General features: G+C 46.0%; 1 protein-coding gene across 7 annotated transcripts in view; it reads left to right on the forward strand.

Moving 5' to 3' along the window:
* sdk2b (sidekick cell adhesion molecule 2b) overlaps positions 1–20,507 on the forward strand; it is a 485,771-nt gene extending 465,264 nt beyond the window's left edge. For 4 of the 7 annotated variants that reach the window (XM_031804782.1, XM_031804783.1, XM_031804785.1 and 1 more), the window contains one exon: positions 15,046–20,507. In XM_031804782.1, the coding sequence (XP_031660642.1) occupies positions 15,046–15,507 (462 nt within the window). In that variant the 3' untranslated portion in view covers positions 15,508–20,507. Of the gene's footprint in view, positions 1–8,836; positions 8,894–15,045 lie in introns of all 7 variants that reach the window. The other 3 variants (XM_031804780.1, XM_031804781.1, XM_031804784.1) reach the window with 1 other exon arrangement.
* The last annotated feature ends 243 nt before the right edge of the window (positions 20,508–20,750 follow it).

The raw sequence follows: 20,750 nt of genomic DNA on the forward strand, positions 1-20,750 counted from the left end.
CCCCTATATTGTCAAACAAGTTCAAATACAGTAGCCATATCTAGCCCTCCAGCCCTCCAACAACCCCTGCCACCACCCCAGACTTAAGGGGGCCAGACAGGAGTCACATTTGATGGGATTGGAGAGCCTGTTCCTCTTAGCCCCGCAGTTCCCCTGCCATCCCCTCTGACAGCATATCATCACCCAGATGACCAGGAATGTGATGCTCCTTTTGAAGTTTTATTGAGCGGATAACTCCAGGCCATCAGCTTACACACACACACACACACACACACACGCACGCACGCACGCACGCACGCACGCACGCACGCACACACACACACACACACACACACACACACACACACACGCGCGCACACGCGCACACACACACACACACACGCGCGCGCGTGCACACACACACGCACACGCACACACACGCACACGCGCGCACACACAAACACACACACACAAACACAACCCCAGGCTATCAGCTCTGTTCAGTGTTGGGTTGGGGTTGGGGTTGGGGCTGTCTCCATTAAGCCCTATGGGCCTCCAGTGGCAGGTATAAGTTGGCTATTGTCTTCCTCTTAAGAAGGGATTTGGAAGAAGAAGAAGTTAATGTGGGATTGTCGTGGCAACCAGGCCACCACAACTGTGCCTGGACTGTCTGCAGGTAGACAAGACAAACAGTCTCCAGAAGCCAGGAGACCGTGTTGACTTAGGCGGTTTGTTCAGTCAAGTGTCACCGTCTCTCTGTGTGTCTGTGTGTGTGACACTCTGGATGGAGACCAGCGGTAGAGAATGGAATGAGCTCATCTCTGAGGCGATGGGAGATGGTTTGAAGATAATGACTGCGTCCCAAATGGCACCCTATTCCTTTTGTAGTGCCTTATTGCCCCATTTCAAAAGTAGTGCACTATAGAGGGAATAGAGTGCCATTTGGAACTCAGCCAGTGTGATGCTTCATCATGGGAGAGGAAAGAAAATATCTGTGTGTTCTCCACCCATGGACGTTGTGTGTTACTGGAGCTGAGACATAGACACCACATTGAAAAACGTCTGCTGTGTTATGATTGTCTCCCATAACAACGCAGATGATTGTTTTGACTGGAACTACTCCGAGGGTTCGTCTGTAGCATTATCAAAATGCTATTAAGTCATATGATGTCACTTCCTGGAACCAAACAAAAATAGAATAGGATGTGAGTGAGTATGCTAGAGTCACTAAAACATAAAAAGATAGAGAAAGATTATATTAATTAAATGCTGTTTTGTGTCTTCTCACTTTTGTTTTGTATTTCACTTGCTTTGGCAATGTAAACACGTTTCCATGCCAATAACACCCCTTTGAATTGACTTGAGAGAGAGAGAAACAGAGGAAATACTTGACAATAAAATACTATAATTCCTTACATATATTTCTGATGTTAGACATTTATACTGAGACAGCAATGTTACATTTTCAGACAATAGCCCAGAGCCAAATCTGTCAGTACTCTCTGATGAATATGTGCATCCTAAACAACAGCAGTGTGTGTGCAGAGGGGGATTAAAACTCTGTAGTCACACTAAATCCCTGACTCAAATGATGTACAGCTGGATTTTTAGGGGATTCCGCAATCAACTTTTTATAATCATACACACACATGGACACACACTTATACGAGCGCATAAACACACACAAACATACCTCCTCCTCCTCCCTTTGTACTGTCCTAGTGTTTGTCTGCTGCCTGGGGTTCCTGCTGTGCTCACTGTAACAGTGATGAGAGGGAAATAGTGCACCCCCATCCTCCCTTTCAGTTATGATCCATAACTACATGACAAAGGGTGGTTACACGTGGTCTGCGGTTGTGAGGCCGGTTGGACGTATTGAGAAATTCTCTAAGACGAAGTTGGAGGCGGATATGGAAGAGCAATTAACATTCAATTATCTGGCAATAGTTCTGGTGGACATTCCTGCAGTCAGCATGCCAACTGCACACTCCTTCAAAACATGAAACATCTGTGGCATTGTGTTGTGTGACAAAATTTCACATTTTAGAGTGGCCTTATTGTCCCCAGAACAAGGTGCACCTGTGTAATGATTATGCTGTTTAATCAGCTTTTTGATATGCTACACCTGTTAGGTGGATGGATTATCTTGGCAAAGGAGAAATACTCACTAACAGGGATGTAAACATATTTGTGCAAAACATTTGAGAGAAATTAGCTTTTTGTGCTTATGGAACTTTTATTTCAGCTCATGAAACATGGGACCAACACTTTACATGTTGTGTTTATATTTTTGTTTCGTGTATTCTAGGGCAACGAGTCTTCTGAGAAGTCTAGAGATTTTCTCCGAGAATACTGTATGTCACTTTGACTCCACACCTTCTGTATCTCTGTCTCCATAAAGAAGCTTGTCTTTATCCCTGGGTGTTGAGAATTTGACCTCTAGGATTTCTGATTTCTGACCTATTTTGAGTGTTATTCCATCTCTTTCTTTTCCTAAGACATCTTTTTCAGGACAGGTTCCTTCAAGTCATTAGCAATTCTTTTTTAAATTTAATTTCTCCTTTATTTAACCAGGTAGGCCAGTTGAGAACAAGTTCTCATTTACAACTGCGACCTGGCCAAGATAAAGCAAAGCAGTGCGATACAACAGCACAGAGTTACACATGGCATAAACAAACGTACAGTCATTAACACAATAGAAAAACATCTATATACAGTGTTTGCAAATGAGGTAAGATAAGGGAGGTAAGGTAATAAATAGGCCATAGTGGCAAAATAATTACAATTTAGCAATTAAACACTGGAGTGATAGATGTGCAGACGATGAATGTGCAAGTAGAGATACTGGGGTGCAAAGGAGCAAAAAAACTAAAAACAATATGGGGATGAGGTATGGGCTTTTTACAGATGGGCTATGTACAGGTGCAATGATCTGTGAGCTTGTGATATTTATCCAGTCATTGGCAGCAGAGAACTGGAAGGAAAGGCAGCCAAAGAAGGAATTGGCTTTGGGGGTGACCAGTGAAATATAACTGCTGGAGAGTGTGCTACGGGTGGGTGCTGCTATGGTGACCAGTGAGCTGAGATAAGGCGGGGCTTTACCTAGCAAAGACTTATAGATGACCTGGAGCCAGTGGGTTTACAGTCTAACCAGACACCTAGGTATTTGTAATTGTCCACATACAGTGGGGCAAAAAAGTATTGTGCAATTTCTCCCACTTAAAAAGATGAGAGAGGCCTGTAAAAAAAATCCTGAAAATCACATTGTAGGATTTTTAATGAATTTATTAGCAAATTATGGTGGAAAATAAGTATTTGGTCAACAACAAAAGTTTATCTCAATACTTTGTTATATACCCTTTGTTGGCAATGACAGAGGTCAAACGTTTTCTGTAAGTCTTCACAAGGTTTCCACACACTGTTTGTTACGGTTTTCTTCCGTCGAAAGAGAGTCGGACCAAAATGCAGCGTGGTTAGTTCGATACATCTTTAATAGACGAAAAACCACGAACAATACAAAAACAATAAACAGAACGTGAAAACCTATACAGCCTATCTGGTGACAACTAACACAAAGACAGGAACAATCACCCACGAAACACTCAAAGAATATGGCTGGCTAAATATGGTTCCCAATCAGAGACAACGAGAATCACCTGCCTCTGATTGAGAACCGCCTCAGGCAACCATAGACTTTGCTAGAACACCCCACTAAGCCACAATCCCAAAACCTATGAAAAACCCCCATACATAAACACAACACAAAATAAACCCATGTCACACCCTGGCCTGACCAAATAAATATAGAAAACACAAAATACTAAGACCAGGGCGTGACACTGTTGCTGGTATTTTGGCCCATTCCTCCATGCAGATCTCCTCTAGAGCAGTGATGTTTTGGGGCTGTTGCTGGGCAAAACGGACTTTCAACTTTTCAACTTCGTTGCCCGGGCGGTGTGTTTGGGATCCTTGTCATGCTGAAAGACCAAAGTTCAAACAGGTGCCATTAATACAGGTAACGAGTGGAGGACAGAGGAGCCTCTTAAAGAAGAAGTTACAGGTCTGTGAGAGCCAGAAATCTTGCTTGTTTGTAGGTGACCAAATACTTATTTTCCACCATAATTTGCAAATAAATTCATTAAAAATCCTACAATGTGATTTTCTGGAATTTTTTTTCTCTTTTTTTCTGTCATAGTTGAAGTGTACCTATGATGAAAATTACAGGCCTCTCTCTCATCTTTTTAAGTGGGAGAACTTGCACAATTGGTGGCTGACTAAATACTTTTTTGCCCCACTGTATTCTAAGTCAGAACCTTCCAGAGTAGTGTTGCTGGACGGGCGGGCAGTTGCGGGCAGCGATCGGTTGAAGAGCATGCATTTAGTTTTACTTGCATTTAAGAGCAGTTGGAGGCCATGGAAGGAGAGTTGTATGGCATTGAAGCTCGTCTGGAGGATAGTTAACACAGTGTACAAAGAAGGGCCAGAAGTATACAGATGATGTCGACAGCAGCATATTTTAGCCATTCATCAGCATAAAATGTCAACCTTATGTTGCTGTCAACGTGAAAATGAAAAACACCCCCCGCCAAAGAAAACGTCAGTCAGAAATATTCCACATGTTAATGAGATGAAGTCTTAATCTCTCTAGATACTCTAGTTACTTAACATAATAATTATGCAAAGAGCAGTCTTGGATCTGCCACTGGCTGGTATGGTGTCTCTCTCTTTTCCTTAGATAGAAGGGTAACTCCCCTGGGGACTGTGTGGAGCTGAGTTGCATGCCTAAAGCCTTGGCTCATTCATAGCATCTCCCATAATTAGCCTTTAATGTGTTCGAATGAATCACCATTTCACAGGCTGTACCACCTCAAGGCATAATTTAACACATCTTATTTTAATGTAGATTCCACAATAGGACCCTTTAGTTTCTTTTGGACAAGGATGTGGAATGGAGAGAATGAGGAAGGGAAAGGAGGGAGGGTGGAAGAGAGGGAGTGAGGAAGGGAAAGGAGGGAGGGTGGAATAGAGGGAGGGTAGAAGAGAGGGAGTGAGGAAGGGAAAGAAGGGAGGGTGGAAGAGAGGGAGGGTGGAAGAGAGGGAGTGAGGAAGGGAAAGGAGGGAGGGTGGAAGAGAGGGAGTGAGGAAGGGAAAGGAGGGAGGGTGGAAGAGAGGGAGTGTGGAAGAGAAGGGCGTGAGGAAGGGAAAGAAGGGAGGGTGGAAGAGAGGGAGTGAGGAAGGGAAGAGAGGGAGGGTGGAAGAGAGGGAGTGAGGAAGGGAAAGTAGGGAGGGTGGAAGAGAGGGAGTTAGGAAGGGAAAGGAGGGAGGGTGGAAGAGAGGGAGGGTGGAAGAGAGGGAGTGAGGAAGGGAAAGGAGGGAGGGTGGAAGAGAGGGAGTGAGGAAGGGAAAGGAGGGAGGGTGGAAGAGGGAGTGAGAAAGGGAAAGGAGGGAGGGTGGGTGGAAGAGAGGAAGGGTGGAAGAGAGGGAGTGAGGAAGGGAAAGGAGGGAGGGTGGAAGAGAGGGAGTGAGAAAGGGAAAGGAGGGAGGGTGGAAGAGAGGGAGGGTGGAAGAGAGGGAGTGAGGAAGGGAAAGAGGGAGGGTGGAAGAGAGGGAGTGAGGAAGGGAAAGAAGGGAGGGTGGAAGAGAGGGAGTGAGGAAGGGAAAGAAGGGAGGGTGGAAGAGAGGGAGGGAGGAAGGGAAAGAAGGGAGGGTGGAAGAGAGGGAGGGAGGAAGGGAAAGGAGGGAGGGTGGAAGAGAGGGAGTGAGGAAGGGAAAGGAGGGAGGGTGGAAGAGAGGGAGTGAGGAAGGGAAAGGAGGGAGGGTGGAAGAGAGGGAGTGAGGAAGGGAAAGGAGGGAGGGTGGAAGAGAGGGAGGGTGGAAGAGAGGGAGTGAGGAAGGGAAAGGAGGCAGGGTGAAAGAGAGGGAATGAGGAAGGGAAAGGAGGGAGGGTGGAAGAGAGGGAGTGAGGAAGGGAAAGGAGGGAGGGTGGAAGAGAGGGAGTGAGGAAGGGAAAGTAGGGAGGGTGGAAGAGAGGGAGTGAGGAAGGGAAAGGAGGGAGGGTGGAAGAGAGGGAGTGAGGAAGGGAAAGGAGGGAGGGTGGAAGAGAGGGAGTGAGGAAGGGAAAGGAGGGAGGGTGGAAGAGAGGGAGTGAGGAAGGGAAAGGAGGCAGGGTGAAAGAGAGGGAATGAGGAAGGGAAAGGAGGGAGGGTGGAAGAGAGGGAGTGAGGAAGGGAAAGGAGGGAGGGTGGAAGAGAGGGAGTGAGGAAGGGAAAGTAGGGAGGGTGGAAGAGAGGGAGTGAGGAAGGGAAAGGAGGGAGGGTGGAAGAGAGAGAGGTGGAAGAGAGGGAGGGTGGATGGTAACATTTCAGGAGAACGAAACATCTGTTCCCCACACACTCCAAAGCCCTAGTGAGGGTGTGCCGGAGTGGGATGCAATCCAGTGTGTCAACCAGCTACACACACACACACACACACACACACACACACACACACACACACACATGCACATAAAACAAACTTCCCACGCTCAAAGTCTGTACACAAACATGCACAGCAGCAGCATTTCAGGACACAGAATTAGCTAATACTTCTGGAGTGAGGTAATGTCACTTGACATGGAGAGGCTTAATCTGTTCTGAGATCAGTGTGAGGGCTGCTTTGCTTGTTTGTCTCTTGTTGTGTTGCTGAAAGTGGAGGAAGCATGACAAGAATGCCTTTCATTCGGTCCCATCTCTGCCTAGTGGGGTTGAAGTGCTTACAATGAAGCTACAATGCTATAATGGGACACTCAGAGACCATTGATACTTCACATTGGATGATGCAAAACCTTTTATCGGGAATTTCCTCACTAGAGAGAAAAATGTTAATGTAACTAATGATATTACCACAAGATTTATTCGCTAAGCAGCTCAAATTAAGTTGGGAAACTGTTAAACAGTGTGCTATATTTGAAGCATCCCCCTCTACTGAAGTGGTTAAAAGCTGAGGACTTTTCTGTATGCAATATCTGTTTTTGATTCACTGTAGAAAGAAAAGAAGAGGTGAAAGAGAGCACAGAGGAGGAGGGGGATTTTTCTAGGAATCAGATAGCCGTGGCCTTTTACTGTGATTTATCACTGTCGTCAGCTCCTCTGGCTGTTCTAAATTCTTTTGACATACATTAATATAGTAGTTTGGCATGAAAGCTGTAGTGGATGATGAGAGGTGGGGTATTGGGGGGCGATGAAGGGGCGGGGGCAGGGGAGGATGGAATATGAGCGTGGCAATGTGTAACACAGGTGCAGTAGTACAATAGCATGAGAGCTGAGTGTGCTCTCTGCTTTGTCAGGGGCCAATGCCAGTGCCCTGGGGGGGGGGGGGGGGGGGGCAGGAGGACAGGGAGTAAAAGAGAGAGAGAGGAACATTTGTGAGTGTAATGTTTACAGTTTTTTATTGTTTATTTCACTTATGTTTATTATCTATTTCGCTTACTTTGGCAGTGTGAATATATGTTCCCAATGCCAATAAAGCCCTTAAATGTAATTTAATAGAGAGAGAGGGGGAGGGGGGGGAGAGAGAGAGAGTACACAGTGGCAAAATACCTGACCACTGTGACTGACTCAAAATTACGGAAAGCTTTGACTACGTACAGACTCAGTGAGCATAGCCTTGCTATTGAGAAAGGTCGCCGTAGACAGACTTGGCCCTCAAGAGAAGACAGGCGCACTGCCTACAAAATGAGGTGGAAACTGAGCTGCACTTCCTAACCTCCTGCCAAATGTATGTATCAATTTGAAAACAAAAACAATTTTGATAATGTCCCACATCTATTGGCTGAAATACCAGTATGCCATCACAGAAACAGTATTTGTGACCCGTTGCCACAAGAAAAGGAGAGAGAGAGAGAGAGAGAGAAAGCGAGAGAGAGAGAGACTTGAACCACTCCAAATCAGCACCACCATCCCTGGGCTGCTGAAAACTGACACTATCTGGAAAAGAAAAACTCTTTGTTACACTGTCTTTTGTTATATGCTGCCTTAGCATTTTAGCTGAACATGATGAAAGCGACTGCCTTTGGTATGAGATAGCATTTTTGTGAACCAGCTCATCAATCTTTGGCTGTGATTGGTCGATTGGCAGCTTTCTTTTGGGCCGATTGGGTGATCATGAACAGACCCCACAGAGTGGTAAAATAGTTGCTTCTTGTTTGTTCATCTGGAATGTCGGGTGTCACGAAACAAAGGAGCATAGGCCACGCATCTAGCAAAGACACAAATGAAGGGTTCAGCGACTAGAATGTGCCTATTGGAAATACTCAAATCCCTGTTGTGATTGTTTGAATGAAATGGAAAGGAAAGGAACATTGGGTGGCAGCCTACATCCTAAGTTTGGGCAGGAAGTTCACAGAATACATTCTATAATAATAATATAATTCTGTTTATAGTTGTCCTATTTCACACACGTACAAGTGTGTATTATCCCAACTCCCCCGACACCCTCGGAGAGTGGGGACACAGGCTTGTTTGTCAGATCAGTTTTAGGTGGTGTGTGTCAGGTATGGCTGGTAGAACAAGGCTCAAGTGGTCCTCAGTTGGTAGAGCGTGACGCTTGCCAGTCTGGGTTGTGGTTTCGGTTCCCGCTAGGGTTACCAATCCAGAAATTGGATGCACAAACTGCTGTACGTTGAGTTGGATAAAAGCGTCTCCTAAATGGCATATTTTATTATGTTATTAAGGGAGGTGAGTTGACCGGTGTAGCGTCTCTTAAAGTGGTGGTGATGATGGTCCCAATGAGGGATCTGAACCAAAGAGGTATCATGGTGGCCGTCATACTGTACTGTGGTGTTTTAAACCATGCATGTCTTTGTCCATGTCACCCATAGGAGGCCCTCGTGTTCTCGTATGGGACGGGTGGTCTGCGTGTGCTTCCACTGAATTGGGTGAGGATATGTGGCTTTCTGCCTGCTTGTGTGTCTGTAGACTGGTAGTAGCAGACTGACTTATCCCTAGCCCCCATCCCCCTTGCTCCTCTCTTCCTCTCCTCCTCTCTTCTCCTTCCGTTAAACTCCTCTAGGATCCTGTGGTATCTCTCCTGTGTCTTCCTGGTGTCGTACTGTGTATGATGGATGCCCATAGTCGATGTTAGCTCAACATGGGGCTGTTGTAGTGATGATGGTTAATTTAACGTTAAACCCAGTCATTCAACCCTTGTGTTAATGATCCGATTACTCTGCACGTCCAGTAACGAGTCACCTTCCTCTCCAATCATGATCATGCATAGACAACCTTGTGTGTTTGGTGGTGGGTGGGTGGGTGTGGGTGTTTGGTGGTGGGTGGGTGGGTGGGTGGGTGGGTGTAGGGGCGTGGGTGTTTGGTGGTGGGTGTGTATGTTATCGAAAGACACTTTGCTCTGAACATCCCAATAACACACATTATCACATCTCTAACTTCTCAGGGAAATACAATGCCATCATAAAGTATTCACACCCCTTGTCTTTTTCCACATTTTGTTGTATTACAGCCTGAATTGAAAATGAATTAAATTGAGATTTGTTTTGTCACTGATCTACACACAATAGCCCATAATGTCAAAGTGGAATTGTGTTTTTTGAAATTTGTACAAATTAATAAAAATTAAAAGCTGAAATGTCTTGAGTCAATAAGCATTTGCTGAACAAGTCTGATAATAAGATTTATGGACTCACTCTGTGTGCAATATTGGTGTTTAACATGTTTTTTTAATTACTACCCAATCTCTATATCCCACACATACAATTGCAGTGTGTTACGAGAAATGAGTGAGGAGGTGTGGAGTCAGGCGCAGAGAGCAAAAGATGTGGGAAAAAACACGCTTTAATGTCCCGGAAACATAACATAAACCAAAAGTAGAAAAACTAAAATGATCAGAAAATATAAACGGACAGCGTGAAACCCAAATACAAACAAAAATACACTCAACCAACAAAACAGACTGACAAGCCCGCACGAAACAGAAGCGGGCTGAACGAACTATATATAACCCTCCCCTAACAACCAAACAAGAAACAGGTGATACCAATCAGACAAAACCAAAGGAACACAGAACAACGGATCGGCGATAGCTAGTAGACCGGCGACGACGACCGCCGAGCGCCACCCGAACAAGAAGGGGAGTCACCTTCGGTAATATTCGTGACAGTACCCCCCGCAGCTCCCGCAGCACGCCGACGCCGGCCTCGGGGACGACCCGGGGGCCGAGGCGCTGGGCGATCCGGACGGAGGCGATGGAACTCACTCAACATAGATGGATCTAGAATATCCCTCACCGGAACCCAGCACCTCTCCTCCGGACCGTACCCCTCCCAGTCAACGAGGTACTGCAAGCCCCTCACCCGGCGTCTCGAGTCCAGAATAGCTCGTATCTTGTACGCCGGGGACCCCTCGATGTCCAGAGGGGGCAGAGGAACCTCCGGAACCTCACCTTCCTGCATGGGACCAGCTACCACCGGCCTGAGAAGAGACACATGAAACGAGGGGTTAATACGATAATACGAAGGAAGTAATAATCGATAACAAACCTCGTTTATTCTCCTCAGGACTTTAAATGGCCCTATACACTGCGGACCCAGCTTCCGGCAGGGCAAGCGGAGGGGCAGGTTTCGGGTCGAGAGCCAGACCCTGTCCCCAGGTGCAAACACGGGGGCCTCACTGTGGTGACGGTCAGCGCTCTTCTTCTGCCTTATACTCGCTTGGCGTAATGACTCTTGGACAGCCCTCCAGGTCTCCTTAGAGCGCTGCACCCACTCCTCCACCGCAGGAGCCTCAGTCTGGCTCTGATGCCACGGTGCCAGGACTGGCTGGTACCCCAACACGCACTCAAATGGTGACATGTTGGTAGAGGAGTGGCTTAGTTCTGGGCTATTTCTGCCCAGGGAATATATCTCGCCCACTCCCCTGGCCGGTCCTGGCAATACGACCGCAGAAACCTACCCACCTCCTGGTTCACTCTCTCCACCTGCCCATTACTCTCCGGGTGATACCCTGAGGTCAGGCTGACCGAGATCCCCAGACGTTCCATAAATGCCCTCCAAACACGGGAGATAAACTGGGGGCCCCGATCAGAAACTATATCCTCGGGCACCCCGTAGTGCCGGAAGACATGGGTGAAAAGAGCTTCCGCAGTCTGTAGGGCCGTAGGGAGACCGGGCAATGGGATAAGACGGCAGGACTTAGAGAACCGATCCACAACGACCAGGATTGTTGTGTTACCCTGAGAGGGGGGAAGGTCAGCAAGAAAATCCACCGATAGATGGGTCCACGGCCGTTGTGGAACGGGAAGAGGTTGTAATTTACCTCTTGGCAGGTGTCTAGGAGCCTTACTCTGGGCGCACACCGAACAGGAGGAAACATAGAATCGCACATCCCTCCTCAAAGTGGGCCACCAGTACTTCCTCTCAAGACCTTGCACTGTCCTAAAAATACCTGGGTGACCCGACGAGGGTAGACAATGAGCCCATCGAATCAATTGATCACGAACAGCCAGCGGCACGTACCTACGACCCTCAGGACACTGTGGAAGCGCAGGTTCCTCCCTTAGCGCCCGCTCGATGTCCGCGTCCACATCCCATACTACTGGTGCCACCAGCTTAGCTGCCGGAATGATGGGAGTAGGATCGATGGACCTGTCCTCAGTGTCATAGAGTCTTGACAGCGCGTCGGCCTTAGTGTTGAGGGAACCTGGTCTATACGAGATAGTGAAACGAAATCTGGTGAAAAACATGGCCCACCTTGCCTGACGAGGATTCAGTCTCCTAGCTGATCGGATATACTCCAGGTTACAGTGGTCAGTCCAGATAAGGAAAGGGTGCTTAGCCCCCTCAAGCCAGTGTCTCCACACCTTCAGGGCCTTAACCATAGCCAACAACTCCCTATCCCCCACATCATAATTCCGCTCCGCTGGCCCGAGCTTCTTCGAAAAAAAGGCACAGGGGCGGAGCTTCGGTGGCGCACCCGAACGCTGTGAGAGCACCGCTCCAACCCCAGCCTCGGAAGCGTCCACCTCTACTATAAACGCCAAAGAAGGGTCCGGATGCGCCAACACCGGCGCCTCAGTAAACATCGCCTTCAACTTATGAAAAGCTCCGTTCGCCTCTGATGACCACTGTAAACGCACCGCCCCCCCCTTCAGCAGTGAGGTAATAGGGGCAGCTACCTGACCAAAACCCTGGATAAACCTCCGGTAGTAATTGGCAAACCCCAAGAACCGCTGCACCTCCTTTACCGTGGTCGGAGTCGGCCAATTACGCACAGCCTTTACGCGGTCACCCTCCATTACCAACCCAGAGCTGGAAATGCGATAACCCAGGAAGGAAACGGATTGTTTGGAAAACTCACATTTCTCCGCCTTCACATACAGGTCATGCTCCAGCAGTCGTCTAAGAACCTTGCGCACCAGAGATACATGCGCAGTGCGTGTAGCGGAGTAGATCAAAATATCGTCAATATACACCACTACACCCTGTCCATGCAGGTCTCTGAGAATCTCATCCACGAAGGATTGAAATATAGCTGGAGCATTCTTTAAACCGTATGGCATGACGAGGTACTCATAATGGCCAGAAGTAGTGCTAAATGCAGTTTTCCACTCATCTCCATCCCGAATACGCACCAGATTATAAGCACTCCTGAGATCCAGTTTAGTGAAGAACTGCGCTCCGTGAAATGATTCCACTGCCGTAGCAATGAGAGGTAGTGGGTAACTAAAACCCACCGTGATGGAATTTAGACCTCTATAATCAATACACAGACGTAAACCACCATCTTTTTTCTTCACAAAAAAGAAACTCGAAGAGACAGGTGACATGGAGGGCCGAATGTACCCCTGTCCCAGAGCCTCGGTGATATACGTTTCCATAGCCACCGTCTCCTCCTGGGACAAAGGATACACATGACTCCTGGGGAGTGCAGCGTCACCTTGGAGGTTTATCACGCAATCCCCCTGCCTATGGGGTGGTAATTGGGTCGCCTTCTTTTTACTGAAAACGATAGCCAAATCATTATACTCAGCTGGAATGCGCACGGTGGAAACCTGGTCTGGACTCTCCACCGTTGTCGCACCGATGGAAACCCCTACACACCTGCCTGAACACTCATCAGACCACCCCTGTAGAGTTCCCTGTTTCCACGAAATCGTAGGATTATGAATAGCTAGCCAGGGAATCCCCAGTACCTTTGGAAACGCAGGTGAATCGATAAGGAACAAACTAATTCGCTCCCTGTGATTCCCCTGCGTAATCATCTCCAACGAAACTGTGGCTTTCCTCACCAGCCCTGACCCTAATGGTCGACTATCTAAAGAGTGCACGGCAAAAGGGGGGTCTACTTTTACTAACGGAATCCTCAACCTCTGAGCGAGTCCGCGATCTATAAAGTTTCCAGCTGCGCCTGAATCTACCAGTGCCTTATGCTGGAGGGAAAGAGAATAATTAAGGAAACAAATTAATAGGAACATGTGACCAACAGGAAACTCTGGGAGAGTGTGGTGCTTACTCACCTGGGGTGACCGAGGAGTGTTCTGCCTGCCCTCTCGATTCCCAGATGAATTCCTCCAGCACCGACCAGACGTGTGCCCTCTCCGGCCACAACTGGTACAGGAGGAGCTTCCTCCTCCGATCTCCCTAGACGCGGTCCCTCCTAGCTCCATCGGGATAGGAGCAGGAGGGTCAGGAGGTAGAACTGACAGGACCCTTTCAGAACGTCCGCGAGCAGCTAGCAGATGGTCCAACCGGATCGACAGGTCTATCAGTCCATCCAGGCTAAGTGTAGTATCCCGAGAGGCCAGCTCCCTACGGACGTCCTCTCTCAGGCTACATCTGTAATGGTCTATCAGGGCCCTGTCGTTCCACCCTGCTCCAGCGGCCAAGGTCCGGAACTCCAGCGCGAAGTCCTGCGCGCTCCTTGTCCCCTGTCTGAGATGGAACAATCTCTCACCCGCCAAGATATTTCACCACAAGGCCATTTCGTTCTTGTCTCATCGCTACAACTCCCCAATGGGCTCGGGAGGCGGGCCCGTCTAGCACTGGGATGCAGTGCCTTAGACCGCTGTGCCACTCGGGAGACCCGCCAATGGTGATTTTAAACCAGTTACATAGTTAAATGGCTGTGGTAGGAGAAAACTGAGGATGGATTAACAACATTGTAGTTACTCCACATTACTAACCTAAATGATGGAGTGAAAAGAAGGAAGCCTATACAGAATAAAAAATATTCCAAAACATGCATCCTGTTTGCAGTAAGGCACTAAAGTAATACTGCAAAAAAATGTGTCAAAGGAATGTACTTTTAGTCCTGAATACAAGGCATTATGTTTGGGGAAAATCCAAACAATACTCAAGTTGAAGGATGGTGGTGGTTGCATCATGTTATGGGTATGCTTGTCATCCACAAGGTCTAGGTAGTTTTTTAGGATACAAATAAATGGCATAGAGCTGAGCACAGGCAAAGTCTTAGAGCAAAACCTGGTTCAGTCTGCTTTCCAACAGACACTGGGAGATAAATCCACCTTTCAGCAGGACTATAACCTAAAACACAAGGCCAAGATGTAATATTCAATGGATTTACATACCAAGACGACATTGAATGTTCCTGAGTGGCCTAGTTACAGTTTTGACTTAAATTGTCTTGAAAATCTATGACAATACTTGACAAAGCTTGAATATATATATATTTTTTATCATGGGCAAAGAAAGACGTTGCTGTAATCACTGCTAAAGGTGATTCTAACATGTATTGATTCAGGGTGTTGAATACTCATCTAATCAAAATATATTAGTGTTTTATTTTCCATTAAAAAAATTATATTGTAATTTTAATTCCACTTTGACATTACAGAGTATTTTGTGTAGATCAATGACAAAAAAAAGACAATTAAAATATTTTAATTCCACTTTGTAACACAACAAAATGTGGAAAAGTCAAGGGGTTTGAATTATTTCTGAAGGCATTGTATGTGCTAGTATTCTGATAATAACTCCTCTCTTGCTCTCTCCCTCCCCCTGTCCCATCACCCCCACTCCTCTCCCCCTTCCCTCTCCCCCTCTCTCTCCCCTCTCAGGGCAGTGACAGTGAGTATGAGGTGGACCAGAACAGACAGAAGACCCACTCTTTCGTGAGCCACTACATCAGTGACCCAACCTACTACAACTCCTGGCGCCGCCAACAGAAAGGCATTTCCAGGGCTCAAGCCTACAGCTACACTGAGTCAGAGTCAGGCGACCCAGAGCCCTGCGCCCCACCACCACCCCTGCCCCCATTGCCACCCCAGCTCACCTCCACCACCCCTCCGCTTAAGCTCCAGACCCAGGGTCAAGCCCAGGGCCAACCCCAGGGCCTCCCACCCCAGGGCCAAGGTAGTCTCTTCAGGCCTAAAGGCAGCCGGACTCCCACCCCCTCTCAGCAGCTCTCCACCTCCACCCCCTCCAGCCACTCCAACACCCTGTCCTACTGGCCCCCCAGCAGCCCCAGCCCCGCCCCTGGATCTCGGGCCCCAATTGCCGGGTTCTCTTCCTTCGTTTGATGCAAAGAGAGGGATCCATGCTCCCTTCTGAAAACAAAGCCCAATGTGTGTTTGTTTAGAGAGTAAACACAAAACACACGACAAACAAACCCTCAAAGTCTATCATTTTAATTTTGGTTTCTGTCATGGCTGGTGTTATTCAAAACAATTCTTGCTTGTATTTCTATTTTCTTTTTATTGCTGAGTTATGTTTTAACGAACATACTGTATACAGACAGGACAGAAGTTACATACTTTCTTTCAGTACTTTTTTCCTCTTGTGTGCGTGTGCTGGTATAGTTTTATTTTCATTTTTTAATGACGACAGCTACTGAGACAGCTCCTTAGAACATGATAGTATCTATTCGCTTTTCTGTTAGTGTTGCTGCTTGATCAAGTTGCATGAGTTTTAAAAAAAATATTATTTATTTTTATTTTTCATTGTTACACTTCTACACACATTCAACAAGAGAATAATCTAGTTAGGTTCTGTAAAAAGTCAAGATATTCTTGAAAAAAAATATCTAGAAGATGATAAAAGTGTCATGGCGTCGATCCACACTCGGATAACAAGCACCAAGTGGGATCCCAAAATGGAGCCATACTAGCGAATTTGAATGATAGAGAGAGGCACAGGGTATAGAAAGGACAAAGTGATGAAAGTGAAAAACGAGGAGGGGGGAAATTGAGGCTGAAATGAGCCCACCATTATTCTGGCGTTTTTTTAGATGCCGGGGCCTGTCCAAATTGGCCAAAGGAAGTTTCTGTCTTCATGTGAGACATGTTAGTGACCTCTGCCCAAAGATCTATGGACCATGACCCTCCTTGGAATCAGCTCTCTGGCGTGGCATAGCCTATAGCACATGCACAATTGAGTCTGACAGCATTTCGATGTCACAGGCAAGTCACATCTCTGTGCCTCTGTGCTGTACGTACTATACAAGGGCCGGTCACCTGGCCAGGGAGGAGATGGGAGATGAAGTGAAATGTACTATATGTCTAAAGAGAAAATGTTCAGGTTGGTCTTCAAGTTTTGTATTTCAATGTCCTTCAGTGTATCAGACATGCATTGATTGATTATAAATAGGGATTCATATTTTCCGTAAAATCTACCACTTTTCCTTCCCGACAAAATTACAAGCCCTTCCCGGGAATCCTGTTATTCCCATTCAAACCGGAAATGCTATTTTAAAGCTTATATTACCAGCAAAAAAAATCAGACAGAGTTATACCACTGTAAATTTATAAATATACACAGGAATCTAACAGTTACTTGTTGTATTTGTTGCAATTAAACAAGTTCTCAGTCAATACACTAAGTATGTGAACCCTTTGGAATTACCTGGATTTCTGCATAAATTGGTCTTAACATTTGATCTGATCTTCATCTAAATCACAACAATAGACAAACATAGCCTGCTTAAACTAATAACACACAAACAATTACACGTTTTAATGTCTTTATTGAAACAATCACATCCTTTGGCAACAATAAACCCAACCAAACGTTTTCTGTAGTTGCGGATCAGACCTGCACAACGGTCAGAAGACATCTTGGACCATTCCTCTTCACAAAACTGTTTCAGTTCAGCAATATTCTTGGGATGTCTGGTGTGAACCGCTCTCTTGAGGTCATGCCACAGCATCTCATTTGAGTTGAGGTCAGGACTCTGACTGGGCCACTCCAGAAGGCTTGTTTTCTTCTGTTGAAGCCATTCTGTTGTTGATTTACTTCTGTGTTTTGGGTCGTTGTCCTGTTGCATCACCCAACTTATGTTGAGCTTCAATTGGTGGACAAATAGCCTTACAATCTCCTGGAAAATGTTTTGATAAACTTGGGAATTCATTTTTCCATCGATGATAGCAAGTTGTCCAGGCTCTGAGGCAGCAAAGCAGCCCAAACCCTGATGCTCCCTCCAACTGATGCTCCCTCCAACCATACTTTACAGTTGGGATGAGGTTTTGACGTTGGTGTGCAGTGCCTTTTTTTCTCCACACATAGTTTTGTGTGTTCCTTCCTTCCAAACAACTCAACTTTAGTTTCATATGTCCACAGAATATTTTGCCAGTAGCGCTGTGGAACATCTAGGTGCTCTTTTGCGAACTTCAGATGTTCAGCAATGGTTTTTTTGGACAGCAGTGGCTTCTTTCGTGGTGTCCTCCCATGAACACATTCTTGTTTGGTGTTATATGTATCGTAGACTCGTCAACAGAGATGTTAGCATGTTCCAGAGACTTCTGTAAGTCTTTAGCTGACACTAGAATTATTCATAACCTCATTGAGCGTTCTGCACTGTGCTCTTGCAGTCATATTTGCAGGACGGCTACTCATAGGGAGAGTAGCAACAATGCGGAACTTTCTCCATTTATAGACAATTTGTCTTACAGTGAACTGATGAACGTCAAGGCTTTTAGAGATTCTTTTGTAACCCTTTCCAGCTTTATGCAACAATTCTTAATCTTATGTCTTCTGAGATCTCTTTTGTTCAAGGCATGGTTCACATCAGGCAATGCTTCTTGTGAATAGCAAACTCACATTTTGAGAGTGTTTTTTATAGGGCAGGGCAGCTCTAACCAACATCTCCAATCTCGTCTCATTGATTGGACTCCAGGTTAGCTGACTCCTGAATCCAATTAGCTTTTGGCGAAGTCATTAGCCTCGGGGTTCACATACTTTTTTCCAACCTACAAGGTGAAAGTTTACATGATGTATTCAATATCGACAAGAAAAATACAATAATTTGTATGCTATTAGATTAATAAGCACACAGTGTTTGTCTATTGCCGTGATTTAGCTGAATGACCAATTTATCCAGGTAATTCTAAAGGTTTCACATACTGTTTGACACTGTATTTTAGTTGTAATATAGGCCAATGAAGCACTGTTGGCCTACTGGTAAAAATGTTATGAGCTTATACAGCCTAGTGAAAATTATATTCATTTTAGCCTACCATTTACTGAAATATTTCAGCCAGCTTGTTGTTCCTTCCCTCTCCCCTTGCACCTGGCTATCAGTGGATTGCAGGAAGGTTGTGGCTGTTTTTACTTCATGGTAATCTGCTTATTGTGGTGACTTGGTCTCAGGGAACATATCCGATGCTGCACTAAACAAACAGATAAGCAAATGGCCGCAATAGCGGCGGAGATTCAGCACCATGGACGGAGCCGCAGTTTATAAATTGCCCGCAAATCTGACTCTAAAGCCCGTGACCTCGCTTTTGTTAGTGTAACATCATGGGATAACGTTGCAAATGTCTATTTCCTCTTGAGCGCTATTGCAGACACAATGTATCAGTCGTTTTGTTAACAGTGAGAAGCAGTTTATATTTTGGAGCTTCTGCCAGTGCCACACAGCTAAAGTTAGGAGATTTGTGAATGTGAGATGGAGACTGCCTACCATAACTACGTTGAGAGGTCGCGTGTAGCCTGCTACAGTTTCATGATAGTCAACAATGCCCGTTAAAAATTAAAAGGCATTTATTGGGGACTTGTGTTGAGTAGACTAACTTGGTAGGCTGCTTGTGTTGTGATCCCTAGACTAATGTGTGAATGAAGTTGGATAGTTAAAATCCATTTCATGCAGATATTCGCACATGAGTATTTTGTATTCTTCCAAAGAAATGATATATTATTGTTCCAGTGATCGTAATTTTCCTTCTCGTGAATCGGGAAGGAGCTTGGTCAGGAAATCCTGGGATCCCGGATTCCTGTGTTAATCCCTAATTATAACATAGTTATTGTGAGATCTGACACCACTTAAGAATACAGACTGCTGATTGGAACCTTACCAGGGTCTGCGGCACAAATGACAACCAATTCCCTACATAAATAAATAGTGCACATCCCAAATGTCATTACTACTACAGGGGCTCATCAGCCACTATGAGCCTTCCCTTGATCTGACAGGTGGTGGGTGGGAAGACATCTAAAAGCTCTACCTACCCTGACGATCTAACCTACCCTGTGGAGTCACGACTCACTCACAACCCTCATCAACAGACCGCCACCGCACATGCCCAGTGGCCCACAACAACAACATCAGACAGTGGCATTGTCCTGCTTCCACATCAAACTATAAAGAGTGGAAGTTATAAAAACACAGCCAGCATCTTAAGTGTTCTTGGAGTTCAATGGTTCCTACATGCGGGCACACAGAGAGTTGCAGGCTCAGACACTGGGGCCATTTTTAAAAACAGACAGAAAATAGACAGTTCTGCTGGTCTCCACAGAGTTTTCAAACCCAGAGTAGATTCAAGGCAAGGTCTTAACATGTCATTACTCCCACCCTGTGAAGGTGATACTGACACTTTTTATTTTAGTCAAAAAACGACTTTATATCGAAGGGGTGTTTCTGATTTGACGGCCCGCACGTGAGCATAGCTAGCTAACGTCGCCATGACATCGCCGACAAACGTGATCGGGGATTTCTATTGGAGAAGCAGTTTCTGGAGCTCTTCATCTACAGGCCCTTTGGGATCTCTCTCATTTGGCTCAGGTGCTGCTCTCTGTCAGTGACATCATCATGGGAAGTCTTTGAGCTCGCGCAAAGAGATGTCATGGAATGGATTCACTTCCCTCTTTCACATTGTGTGACAATGATGATGATGAGGATGAAGATGATGATGAGCGAAAGGCACAATGCAGGTGTGACTGACTGTAAGTCCTACTTGAATATGAGACTATTGTCTGTGCTGATGTGTGATTATTGATGATAACACTTCTTCAACATTAGCATTATCCACTGTGTGTCTGGATACAAGAGACTGTACAGGATTCCCAGGAGAAGAAGAGGGAGGGCAGGTAGGCACTGCCCACCTCCATGGCCAGCTGAAAAGTCACATACATACAAGTACAGACTCAGTGTTGGTAAAGTCACAGTTTTATCATAATTCCAAAATTCTCATCTGCTTTTTTCTCTGTGGGGTGTTTTCACTGTACGCAAAATAAGCCTATCATTATACAGAATCTGAATGGATATATGATCACGATACATTTCCAAAATAAATTATTTTTCAATGGGTTTCCTGGTACTGTATGGATACTGCAAAGGGGGGGAAGGGATGGAAGTAGTGGGGGGGGGGGGGGGGTAGACAAATAGGGCAGGGGTTGATATGAATGGAGAGGGGCCTTGAAATTGTATGAGTGTAACCCTGGTAAAATACACTGAGACAGCGTTAAGCGTTAACAGTGAATGTGTAATGATGTATAATATAATGTGTCATGATAAAAACACAGCCTAAAGTGTTCTTTGAGTTCAATGGTT

The sequence above is a fragment of the Oncorhynchus kisutch genome, linkage group LG25 (genome assembly GCF_002021735.2).
Source record: "Oncorhynchus kisutch isolate 150728-3 linkage group LG25, Okis_V2, whole genome shotgun sequence".
Classification (NCBI taxonomy): domain Eukaryota; kingdom Metazoa; phylum Chordata; class Actinopteri; order Salmoniformes; family Salmonidae; genus Oncorhynchus; species Oncorhynchus kisutch.